The 12,705-nt window shown below is 40.4% G+C and overlaps 1 protein-coding gene across 7 annotated transcripts in view; it reads left to right on the plus strand.

Annotated features, from left to right (window-relative positions):
• Positions 1 to 12,705, plus strand: part of LOC126215270 (lysine-specific demethylase 4C-like) — a 384,640-nt gene that overhangs the window by 354,561 nt on the left and 17,374 nt on the right. For all 7 annotated transcript variants that reach the window (XM_049941954.1, XM_049941953.1, XM_049941957.1 and 4 more), the window contains one exon: positions 6,404 to 6,520. In XM_049941954.1, the coding sequence (XP_049797911.1) occupies positions 6,404 to 6,520 (117 nt within the window). The remainder of the gene's footprint in view (positions 1 to 6,403; positions 6,521 to 12,705) is intronic.

Consider the following 12,705-nt stretch of genomic DNA (forward strand, 5'->3'; position numbering starts at 1 on the left):
CTATATTTCTTTTAGAAAGAAAAAAAGAAAAAAACTTGAGAGTCATAGCCAAGTAAAACTCAGTGTTTTAGTTTTAATAATAATGTGTTGTAACTACAAGCAAACATGTTTGTTAGGTTAATGCAACATAACAAAACCAAAATTTACTTGTATAAATCCAAATACAATACTTTCTTGCAATACTTCATTAGTGAATGAGTTCAACTTTGACACATCTTTCTCCAGCATCTGGAGCTCAAGAACCTGCATCTGTCAACAGGTTTGCTCGAAATGAGGTATCGAAGAAATCAGCTTCCGGGGGGAAATCAAAATCACTTCAAACTGTACATATGTGAACCAAACTGTACATGTGGGAACATTGGCTGCAACTGGGCATCAATGTGAATCAGTGGGGGAGATTGAAAATTTGTGCCAGACCAGGATTTGAACCCAGCTTCCCCACTTACTAGACAGGTGAGCTGATCACCGTGCCATTTGGACACAGTGGTCATCACAGCTGTACAGACTACCGTAGCACGCCTCCCATCAGACCAAAATTCTCAGTTTTGTATCCCACCTGGAAGGCAGTGCGTGGGTCTGCTCCTGTAAACTGAAGGGTAGGCCGAATGTAGGAAGTGATTAGGAGCAGGAAAAGGTGAAATGCTTCGGTACTGCGTTTAACTTTACAGAACATTTAATAGCGAATAGTAGTCAATGACATACATAACTTTTCACTGAAGAGCACGTAGGTGCGAAGCTGGATAGGCATCACCGATAACTACTACTAGTGGTTGGAGAAACTATCACTGAAGTAACAAAGTCTGTAATGACTAGCCCCCTATAAAGTAGAAACTAGGTTGCTTGGTCATCAAATGGGCTGAATACGGAGCGGCGCTCATAGAGCTGCACAGCGCCGGCTAGAGGGCGCTGTTGTCAGTGTTGATTCTGAGCTAAGTAACATATTAAGCTATCTGTGTAACCAGTCGTTTATTAGTGGAATATTTCCTGAATGGCTGAAATATGCTGAAGTTAAGCCACTGTTTAAGAAGGGAGATAAAGAAATAGCATCAAATTTCCGTCCAATTTCACTGTTGCCAGCATTCTCAAAAATTTTCGAAAATGTAATGTACAGTCGTCTTTACAACCATCTTATCTCAAATAACATACTGTCAAAGTCACAGTTTGGATTTCTAAAAGGTTCTGATATTGAGAAGGCTATCTACACTTACAGTGAAAATGTGCTTAATTCATTAGACAAAAAATTGCAGGCAACTGGTATATTTTGTGATCTGTCAAAGGCATTTGACTGTGTAAATCACAATATCCTTTTAAGTAAACTAGAATATTATAGTATAACAGGAAATGATGCAAAATGGTTCAAATCTTATATCTCTGGCAGGAAACAAAGGGTGTTATTAGGAAAGAGACATGTATCAAGCTATCAGGCCTCATCCAACTGGGAGCTAATTACATGTGGGGTCCCACAAGGTTCCATTTTGGGGCCCTTACTTTTTCTTGTGTATATCAATGACCTTTCATCAGTAACATTACCAGATGCCAAGTTTGTTTTGTTTGCCGATGATACAAACATTGCAATAAATAGCAAGTCAAATGTAGTCTTAGAAAGATCAGCCAATAAAATATTTGTGGACATTAATCACTGGTTCCTAGCCAATTCTTTGTCACTAAACTTTGAAAAAACACACTACATGCAGTTCAGAACTTGTAAGGGGTGTCCCAAGAGTATATGTCTAACATACGATGACAGGAAGATAGAAGAAGTGGACAGTGTTAAATTCTTGGGATTACAGCTTGATAATAAATTCAACTGGGAGGAGCACACCACAGAACTTCTGAAGCATCTTAACAAATCTCTGTTTGCAATGCGAATTTTGTCAGACATAGGGGATATAAAAATGAAAAAGCTGGCATACTATGCTTACTTTCATTCCATAATGTCATATGGGATTATTTTTTGGGGTAATTCATCAAGCCAAGCTAAAGTTTTCCGGGCACAAAAACGTGCAGTGAGAGTTATATGTGGTGTGAACTCAAGAACATCCTGCAGAAGCCTGTTTAGGGAACTAGGGATACTAACTACTGCTTCCCAATATATTTATTCCTTAATGAAATTTGTCATTAAAAATATATCACTTTTTCAAACCAACAGCTCAATTCATGGAATCAATACTAGAAATAAGAATAATCATCACAAGGATTTAAAGTCACTTAGTCTTGTACAAAAAGGTGTGCATTATTCAGGAACACACATTTTCAATAACTTGCCAGCAGCCATAAAAAGCTGAACAACCAATGAAATTCAGTTTAAGAGAAGCCTAAAGGATTTATTGGTGGCCAACTCCTTCTACTCCATTGATGAATTTCTTAGTAAAACCAACTGATTTGTATATAAGTACAACATAACTTCTGCACAATTTCAGTGCAGTAATGTGTTCATTGAAAATTTGTGTGTGTGTGTGTGTGTGTGTGTGTGTTTGTGTGTGTGCTAGTATAATCTAACTTCTGCACCATTTCAGTGCAGTAATGCGTTCATTGTAAATAAGTATTACAGTACTTGTATTACCTTATAAATAAATAAAAAACTTTTTTATTTTAAATTCAGTGCATTAGTATTTGTAAAATGAATCTTAGTGTTCATTAAAAAATGACGATCATTCCACTTGGGACCTGTGGAATGGTACATTAGCTTATTTGTTTTAGTTGTAAATATTTGTCATGTATTGTTGTTTTTCTGACATGTTCCACATCCTGGAGGACCTCCTCACTATGGATCAATTGGAATGAAAGTAAATCTAATCTAATCTAATCTAATCTAATCGGTGTCATAGTGCCAACCTAGTAGAGCGCACCTACGTTGTGGCTCGTAGCTATTGATACCACACAGCACAAATGTAGTGCCTCTTGTCTAGTATCCTAATTACTTGCAGCATTTTGTGAATTCCTGTAAGAGTTTGAGCCCGGTATGCATCTGCAGTGCAGGGATCGTTGGCCGTCCTTACCTTAATTTTATATATGTGGTGTCTGTTCTGTTGGATATGTCCAAAAGAACAGATACCATTTTGGTCCAGCAGCCACTATGAATTAATACACATAGGAATTACAGACATTGGCTGCAAGTGGGCATCCATTTAAATCGATGTGGGAGGTCTCAACAATTTGTGCTGGAACTGGATCCAAACCCAGGTCTCCTTACTAGGCAGATATGCTGAACACCTTTGTGTCTTAATTCATAGCAGCTGTTGGATCAAAATGGTTTTTGTTTTTCAGACATATTTGAAAGAACTTATACATAATTAGTGTGAGGGCAGCCAATTGGTAATATCAGTACAGATGCACAGCACATTTGAACTTGTACAGGAATTGGTAAAAGTTGTGAGTAATGAGGAAATGAGCACGGGACACTACATTAGCGTGTGTGTACAAGTCGAGAATTTAGGTCTCACAAGAGGCACACAGTCGGTCCAGTTGCAATGACCCCTGTATCTGGATAGCACAGTGATCAGTGCCTCTGCCTGAGACCTGGGCTTAAATCCCACATTGGTACAAATTTTCAATCTCCCCCATTGATTCAAATTGGTGCCCACTCACAGCCAATGTTTGTAATTCTTTTGTGTTTTAAATCACTTCAAACTGAAAAAAAAAAACCTGTTAACCACTCTTTTACACTCGAAGTGCACAAGTGACTTAGTATCCTGAGTTCATGTCACCATCACCTCACACATTTGAGCACCACATGTGAAACAATAGAGCTACACACAGTATGACAGTAAGCTGCGAAGTCTCAGCAAGAAAACTGTACTCTGACCACAGCCACTTTGTAGTAATCCCACTGATTGTCATGGAGCAGCAGTCATTGTTGGAGTATTTGTTAGTGCACACATGATAATAGCCCTTCCACCAGCCTGGCAGAGATGCAGCTTGTCTTAATGTGGAATTGTTTATTGAAGAAGTGAATATGGGGCACATCTCACAAGGAGCATCACTGTAAGATTGAGAAGAGAGCCGCACAGTTTCAAGTGTATGAGAAGTCCTGCGAGGGTTTCAGTGTGAAACTTTACTTTCATCTTCTCTTAAATCTATAAACTGTATCACAAACACTCCTTTCTGCAGCTTTGAAACAACTGGTGGGTGAGGCCAAAACCTGCTCTAGTGTTTTTTAATGTATTCATAACTGAAATCATCAAATATGGCCCACTTCTTCTGCCTATGTCTTCTGATCTGTGGTGTCACCGCTAGACACCACACTTGCTAGGTGGTAACTTAAATCGGCCGCGGTCCTGTAGTACATGTCGGACCCGCGTGTCGCCACTGTGTATTCGCAAACGTAGCGCCACCACAGGGCAGGTCACAAGACACGGACATGACCTCGCCCCAGTTGTACGGACGACATAGCTTGCGACAAGACGTATCACGTCTTCCTCTCAATTGCCGAGAGACAGATTAAATAGCCTTCAGCTAGTCCATCGCTGCTACCTAGCAAGGCGCCATGTGTATCATTGCTAATTGCTTACTACTATGCAAGAGATGTATTTCAACAAGAAGAACATTATTAAAAGTTAAGTAGATGACAATCTCTCTTCTTTTCTTTATAGTTTTTCATCCAGTCTCCTGTTTCAGAATTTACGCCCGTCTGCGTTAGTTTCGCGTGCACCTAGCCACTCATTGTGTCGAGACCTTAGGGAATCGACACAACATGATCTGTAGGGTTGGTGCATAACTCTGTGGAGTTTTTGTTTTGCATGTTGGTATTCCACTTACTGTGGGTTTATTTACCAATTGTCATTTTTTATTTGTAGTTCACTGTTGATATTTGAGTTTATATTTTGTCATTTGAAGATAGTGAGTGGAGCTGTGAATGCTAGAAAAAGGAGTGCTAAGTTGAGAAATTGTAACATTTCTGACATATTATTCCGTTGAGTTCAATAGAAGGGTTACAGCAGCAGAGACAGCCAGAAACATTTGCGTGTGTATGGATGTAATGCACCATTGTTTACAGGGCTACAGATCTCACAGAGAAACAGAATGAGCGGAGTTTCACAAGGTGTCTGCTTGCGAAATCCGTGTTGATTTTTATAGAAGAGGTTTCATTCTCCAAAAAGTGATGATTCTTGAACATGAAATGTGTTCCATAATCCTACATTAGATAGACATCAATGATATAGGTCTATAATTGTGTGCATCTGTCCTACGGCCCTTCTTGGAAACAGGAATGACCTGCACCCTTTTCCAGTTGCTAGGTACTCTTTGTTGCTCCAGTGATCTACAATAAACTGCTGCCACAAGCAGACATGTTCTTTCACTGTACAATCTTAAGAATCTGGTCCTGATGCTTTTCCATTACTAAACGATTCTAGTTGCTTTTCTATTCAACAATCATTTATCTCAATATCTGCCATTTTGACATTTGTACGACGATGCAAAGAACAGACTGTGTTACAATCTTCCACCGCAAAACGAGTTTGGGAGACTGAATTCAGTATTTTGACCTTTCCTCTGCTATTTTCCACTTCAGTGCGAGTATGGTCTCTGAGTGAATAGATAGATGATTTCAAACTGCTTACTGATTTTACAAAAGACTGAAACCTATTAGAACTGTTACTCAGATTGGTCACAAAAATTTTAGGTTCAAAGGCATTGAACACTTCTCTCATTGTCCTCCTTATGCTCATTTTCACTTTTTGCAGCTTTTGTTTGTCAGTGAGGTTTTGACTTCTCTTGAAACTGAGATGAAACTCTGTTTGTTTATGGAGCAGTTTACTAACAAGGCTATTAAGCCATAGTGGGTCATTGCTATCCATAAGACCTTGCACCTTGCTCAGAACGTATTTGTGTATGGCATATTGAATGATGTTTCTGAATTTTTTCCATTTTTGTTCCTTATCCAATAGGAAAAAGCTTTAAAATTGGCACAGTAGAAACACTACCATACTCTTCACTGTGGTTTGCAGAGTATGGTGAAGTTGTAGATTTTGCTACAGCAGAGGTGGTGGTGGTGGTGGTTAGTGTTTAACGTCCCGTCGACAACGAGGTCATTAGAGATGAAGCGCAAGCTCGGGTTAGGGAAGGATTGGGAAGGAAATCGGCCGTGCCCTTTCAAAGGAACCATCCCGGCATTTGCCTGAAACGATTTAGGGAAATCACGGAAAACCTAAATCAGGATGGCCGGAGACGGGATTGAACCGTCGTCCTTCCGAATGCGAGTCCAGTGTGCTAACCACTGCACCACCTCGCTCGGTCTGCTACAGCAGAGAAGAAAGACACTGCAAATGGCATAGGAAAATGCTTGTGCTCTCTCTCTCTCTCTCTGTTTCTCTTAAAAAAGTATTTGTGTTAATTTCTGCTCATTTGTTTGCACGTGAGGGGTTATTTCAGGGGATTACATCTCACCACTTTACTTTTGCAGAGCCGGGACTGCTCACGCCTCGGCACACCTCTTCTCAACTCTGAAGTGGACGTCTGGCTGAATGGCATGAGGTGTTCAGCAACATTCCAGGGAGTGACAATCAAGCAGGAGTTTGATGTAAGTACAGGTGTATGTGGCACTAACATTATGGATGTTAAGTTGTCTACAGTACAAAATAAAGTTTGTTGCACATTGAAATTAGGGTAACCCGATTCTAACATCTTTGCAAAGTTTTACACAGACATTATGGATAAAACTGGACATCATCAGAAATTAAAAAATAATTTTAAAGCATTTCTTATTAACTATACCTAAAATTCTTATGGATATCAGGATCCCTGAAGATGAAAATAATTCTTGGAACTTGAAAGAACAATATAAACAGAGTGTAACAAAAGTACTTTTAGAGACTTTGGGAACAGGTTCCTTATGCCAAAAAAAAAAGGAAAAAAGTTTGTAAAACACACATGCTGAAAAATCTTTTGTTTTTGAGTTATTAATGAAAGTTAACAATTTACGTGATTGGAACTCATCTACACATAAATTTGTAATAAATGCTCAAAATGTCCTCCTCTTCTAATAACACATGCACTTGTCAAATCGTGGACTATCACACCATTTCAAATACTCCCTGATAGTTTTGAATGGTTTTACAGGCTCCCATAACATTCTGATGAAGAGTTTATGTATCTGGGTGGTCTGCTCCATAGACCAATTGTTTAATGTGTCCCCTGAGATAATAATGCAAAGGACTGAGGTCAGGGGAACATGCAGGCTATGGAACTGGTCCTCATTTGCCTATCTGTCTGTCACACTAGATACCAGTCGGTGAATCTCGAACACTGAGACTGAAATTTGCTGCAGCTCCATTGTGCATAAACGACGTATTTCTTCTTCTTCAAGGGGACACATCTTCGAGGAGTCTTTCATTTCGAGAAGATGTGAATTGATTCAGTTTTCTTTCCTCTTTCCTCTAAAGACTGGCAAAGAGTGCTGTAGCAGGTCTCAGTTTTTGCTACACTACTGGCCATTAAAATCACTACACCACAAAGATGACGTGCTACAGACGCGGAATTTAACCGACAGGAAGAAGATGCTGTGATGTGCAAATGATTAGCTTTTCAGAGCATTCACACAAGGTTGGTGCTGGTGGCAACACCTACAATGTGCTGATATGAGGAAAGTTTCCAACCGATTTCTCATACACAGACAGCAGTTGACCAGCATTGCCTGGTGAAAAGTTGTTGTGATGCCTTGTACAAGGAGGAGAAATGCGTACCATCACGTTTCCAACTTTGATGAAGGTCGGATTGTAGCGTATCACGATTGCGGTTAATCGTATCGCGACATTGCTGCTCGCGTTGGTCGAGATCCAATGGCTGTTAGCAGAATATGGAATCAGTGGGTTCAGGAGGGTAATACAGAACGCCGTGCTGGATCCCAATGGCCTTGTATCGTAGCAGTCGAGATGACAGGCATCTTATCCGCATGGCTGTAACGGATTGTGCAGCCATGTCTCGATCCCTGAGTCAACAGATGGGGACATTTGCAAGACAACAACCATCTGCACGACCAGTTCAATGACATTTGCAGCAGCATGGACTATCAGCTTGGAGACCATGGCTGCGGTTACCCTTGACGCTGCATCACAGACAGGAGCACCTGCGATGGTATACTCAATGACGAACCTGGATGCATGAATGGCAAAACATTATTTTTTCAGATGAATCCAGGTTCTGTTTACAGCATCGTGATGGTCGCATCCGTGTTTGGCGACATTGTGGTGAGTGCACATTGGAAGCGTGTGTTCATCACCATAATGGCGTATCACCCAGTGTGATGGTATGGGGTGCCATTGGTTACACGTCTCGGTCACCTCTTGTTCGCATTGAGGGCACTTTGAACAGTGGACATTACATTTCAGATGTGTTATGACCCATGGCTCTACTACATTTCAGATGTGTTACGACCCGTGGCTCTACCCTTCATTCGATCCCTGCGAAACCCTACATTTCAGCAGGATAATGCACGTCACATGTTGCAGGTCCTGTACCAGCCTTTGTGGATACAGAAAATTTTCATCTGCTGCCCTGGCCAGCACATTCTCCAGATCTCTCACCAACTGAAAACGTCTGGTCAATGGTGGCCGAGCAACTGGCTCGTCACAACACTAGTCACTACTCTTGATGAACTGTGGTATTGTGTTGAAGCTGCATGGGCAGCTGTACCTGTACACACCATCCAAGCTCTGTTTGACTCAATGCCTAGGCGTATCAAGGCCGTTATTATGGCCAGAGGTGATTGTTCTGGGTAGTGATTTCCCAGGATCTATGCCCCAAATTGCGTGAAAATGTAATCACATGTCAGTTCTAGTATAATATATTTGTCCAATGAATACCCATTTATCATCTGCATTTCTTCTTGGTGTAGCAACTTTAATGGCCAGAAGTGTCTATGACCATTTGACAAATTGCTAGGAAGGAAGAAGAGTTACTGTTTAACATTTTTCCAAGAATTTTATTATTATAAATGGAACACAAACTCATAGAATCAGGGCAAGATAGGAAGTAGGCTGTGTCCCATCCATAGGATCCATGGTCGGTGGCATTTGCCTTAACCAATTTAGGGAAACTGTCAAAAACCCTAATTTGAGGCAGCCTGACTTGCCTCTTGGATGTGAGTGCACTCTCCTACCCACTGCAGGGCCTCGCTTTATGCAGGTGATTAGGAGCTGCTGTCCTAGTCATGTACAGAAAATAAAAGGAGACTTGACGTAGCTCTGCAACAGCTGTAATTTATTTACTTTTGAATTTCTGGTCCAAATGTTGGTATTGTGGAAGTGTCTGCAAAATTGAAGGGGCAGTTAAATGAAAATGAGTCAGATGGGGGAAAAGTAAGTAAACTTGTTATTATTTCAAATTTAGCTGTTAATAAATTTATCCAACTGTGAGATGAAATTGTAAATGCCTTCACGAAAATATGTTTGCAGTTGCTTCGGATCTACTTAGGCATGCATCTCTCTGTTAGAAGCAAATAGACAGCCACAAATGTCATTATTGGGGACTCCAAAAATATGGAAATCATATGGGGAGACATGGGGATTTTGTGGAGGGCTTCCCAGTGATATTTCTGAAGCACAATTGAAATGGCCTTGTAAAACATGGATGGGCACTGTTCTGCAACAGAACTGCTGTCCGCCAACTTGATGTTGTGTTTCTGTTTTTCCAAACTGTCTACATACCACTGTGTGTTAACTGTAGTGCTATGTTCCAGAAAGTCAATGAGGAGCAGATCAAGGAAAAAGATCATTATGACTTTCTTCGAATGGCATTCAGATCTTTGGAATTTTTCAGTGGAAGTGAACCCGTGTGCTTCACTTTTGGCTCTGATGCTTAACTCCCTGGCTCAAAATTGTGATACTATGTTACATCTCCCATAACTATATGAGATAGGAAGCAATATTCTTCATTGTTATGTCATTCCAGGTGCAGCAGTATTTCACCAACTGTGACATGGTCGCGTATACAAACAGTGATCCAATACTGTAAAATGTTTTTTATTTCAGTCTTTGATCACAATATGAATTCTTTAGATGATAACTGGTTTCAGTCCTAATGACCATCCTCAGATCTATAATATACAAATATATACACCTAGTGAGCAGTGTGTCTTTCAACGTAATACAGCAATTCGTATCACAATACACTATCATACAATCATGGAGATGTACAGAAAATACTGTAGAACGTACCTTTTTTACACCATGTCCTAAAGTGATTAGGCCATAATGGCATCGTCAAAACATATAAATATAATCAGCAAAGCATCATCATAAAGATCTAAAATAACGTGTAGAATAGGCCACATCATCCCAACAGTCATTATTGCAACTGGCTACTGAAGTACAGTAGCTAACAGAAATCTGTTACCCTACATCATCCCTAGATGTCGCTACAGTCATCTTAGGTGTAGTCATCATTTACGCAAAAAACATAATCTGATAAAAACACATTATGTAAAATATATGTAGCAGACTTTTAAAATTGATAACTATCATAGAAATTAAATTGTGATACATTAAAAGACGAATACAGTTACCTGTATAACATTATTAAAAGAAATGTATGAATAGAATAGGACCAATCCTTTTGATGGTGAATTTACGGTCAACAATTAATATACGTATTACAAGGGCAGTTCAATAAGTAATGCAACACATTTTTTTTCTCGGCCAATTTTGGTTGAAAAAACCGGAAATTTCTTGTGGAATATTTTCAAACATTCCCGCTTCGTCTCGTATAGTTTCATTGACTTCCGACAGGTGGCAGCACTGTACGGAGCTGTTAAAATGGCGTCTGTAACGGATGTGCGTTGCAAACAATAGGCAGTGATCGAGTTTCTTTTGGCGGAAAACCAGGGCATCTCAGATATTCATAGGCGCTTGCAGAATGTTTACGGTGATCTGGCAGTGGACAAAAGCACAGTGAGTCGTTGGGCAAAGCGTGTGTCATCATCGCCGCAAGGTCGAGCAAGACTGTCTGATCTCCCGCGTGCGGGCCGGCCGTGCACAGCTGTGACTCCTGCAATGGCGGAACGTGCGAACACACTCGTTCGAGATGATCGACGGATCACCGTCAAACAACTGAGTGCTCAACTTGACGTCTCTGTTGGTAGTGCTGTCACAATTGTTCACCAGTTGGGATATTCAAAGGTTTGTTCCCGCTGGGTCCCTCGTTGTCTAAGGAGAGCAAAGGAGAACCATCTGTGCGGAATTGCTTGCTCGTCATGTGGCTGAGGGTGACAATTTCTTGTCAAAGATTGTTACAGGCGATGAAACATGGGTTCATCACTTCGAACCTGAAACAAAACGGCAATCAATGGAGTGGCGCCACACCCACTCCCCTACCAAGAAAAAGTTTAAAGCCATACCCTCAGCCGGTAAAGTCACGGTTACAGTCTTCTGGGACGCTGAAGGGGTTATTCTGTTCGATGTCCTTCCCCACGGTCAAACGATCAACTCTGAAGTGTATTGTGCTACTCTTCAGAAATTGAAGAAACGACTTCAGCGTGTTCGTAGGCACAAAAATCTGAACGAACTTCTCCTTCTTCATGACAACGCAAGACCTCACACAAGTCTTCGCACCCGAGAGGAGCTCACAAAACTTCAGTGGACTGTTCTTCCTCATGCACCCTACAGCCCCGATCTCGCACCGTCGGATTTCCATATGTTTGGCCCAATGAAGGACGCAATCCGTGGGAGGCACTACGCGGATGATGAAGAAGTTATTGATGCAGTACAACGTTGGCTCCGACATCGACCAGTGGAATGGTACCGTGCAGGCATACGGGCCCTCATTTCAAGGTGGCGTAAGGCCGTAGCATTGAATGGAGATTACGTTGAAAAATAGTGTTGTGTAGCTAAAAGATTGGGGAATAACCTGGTGTATTTCAATGCTGAATAAAACAACCCCTGTTTCAGAAAAAAAATGTGTTGCATTACTTATTGAACTGCCCTCGTACATTGCCTGTAGCGAAAAAGCATGAGCCCACTAGGGTGCTCAATGGACAAAATGATTTTGCACCCAACGCCTACTTTGCTTTGTTTGATGACATACTACGATAACCACATTATTCCTCACGTATTTATACCTAGCCTTACCTGATGATTTATGTCGAGAACAGTAGGCATTGCCTTACTTCCATGCATTAATCACACTAATCCTGTAACTGATTATGTCCTACCTACTCATTGAATGTATAACCAGACTATATAATTTTGTTTATTGACTGTTAATATGTTGTTTAGAAGTTTCTTGTGCGAGATATATCACATTGTATGTAAAGCCCTCTAGTGGTTAAGTTCTTAAGATCCGTGCATGCCTACATAACATCAGATCATTGATCTGTCCTTTTTCATCTGTCATATATACATTTTATCTTTCGTAGGCAATTTATAGGTTGCTACAGGCAATGTAATACATATATTAATTGTTGACCATAAATTCACCATAAAAAGGATCGGTCCTATTCTATTCATACATTTCTTTTAATAATTTTATACAGGTAACTGTATTCGTCTTTTAATGTAGCACAATTTAGTTTCTATGATAGTTGTCAATTTTAAAAGTCTGCTACATATATTTTACATAATGTGTTTTTATCAGATTATGTTTTTTGCGTAAATGATGACTACACCTAAGATGACTGTAGCAACATCAAGGGATGATGTAGGGTAACAGATTTCTGTTAGCTACTGTACTTCCGTAGCCAGTTGCAATAATGACTGTGTGGATGATGCGGCC

The sequence above is a fragment of the Schistocerca nitens genome, chromosome 12, assembly GCF_023898315.1.
Source record: "Schistocerca nitens isolate TAMUIC-IGC-003100 chromosome 12, iqSchNite1.1, whole genome shotgun sequence".
Taxonomy (NCBI): Eukaryota; Metazoa; Arthropoda; class Insecta; order Orthoptera; family Acrididae; genus Schistocerca; species Schistocerca nitens.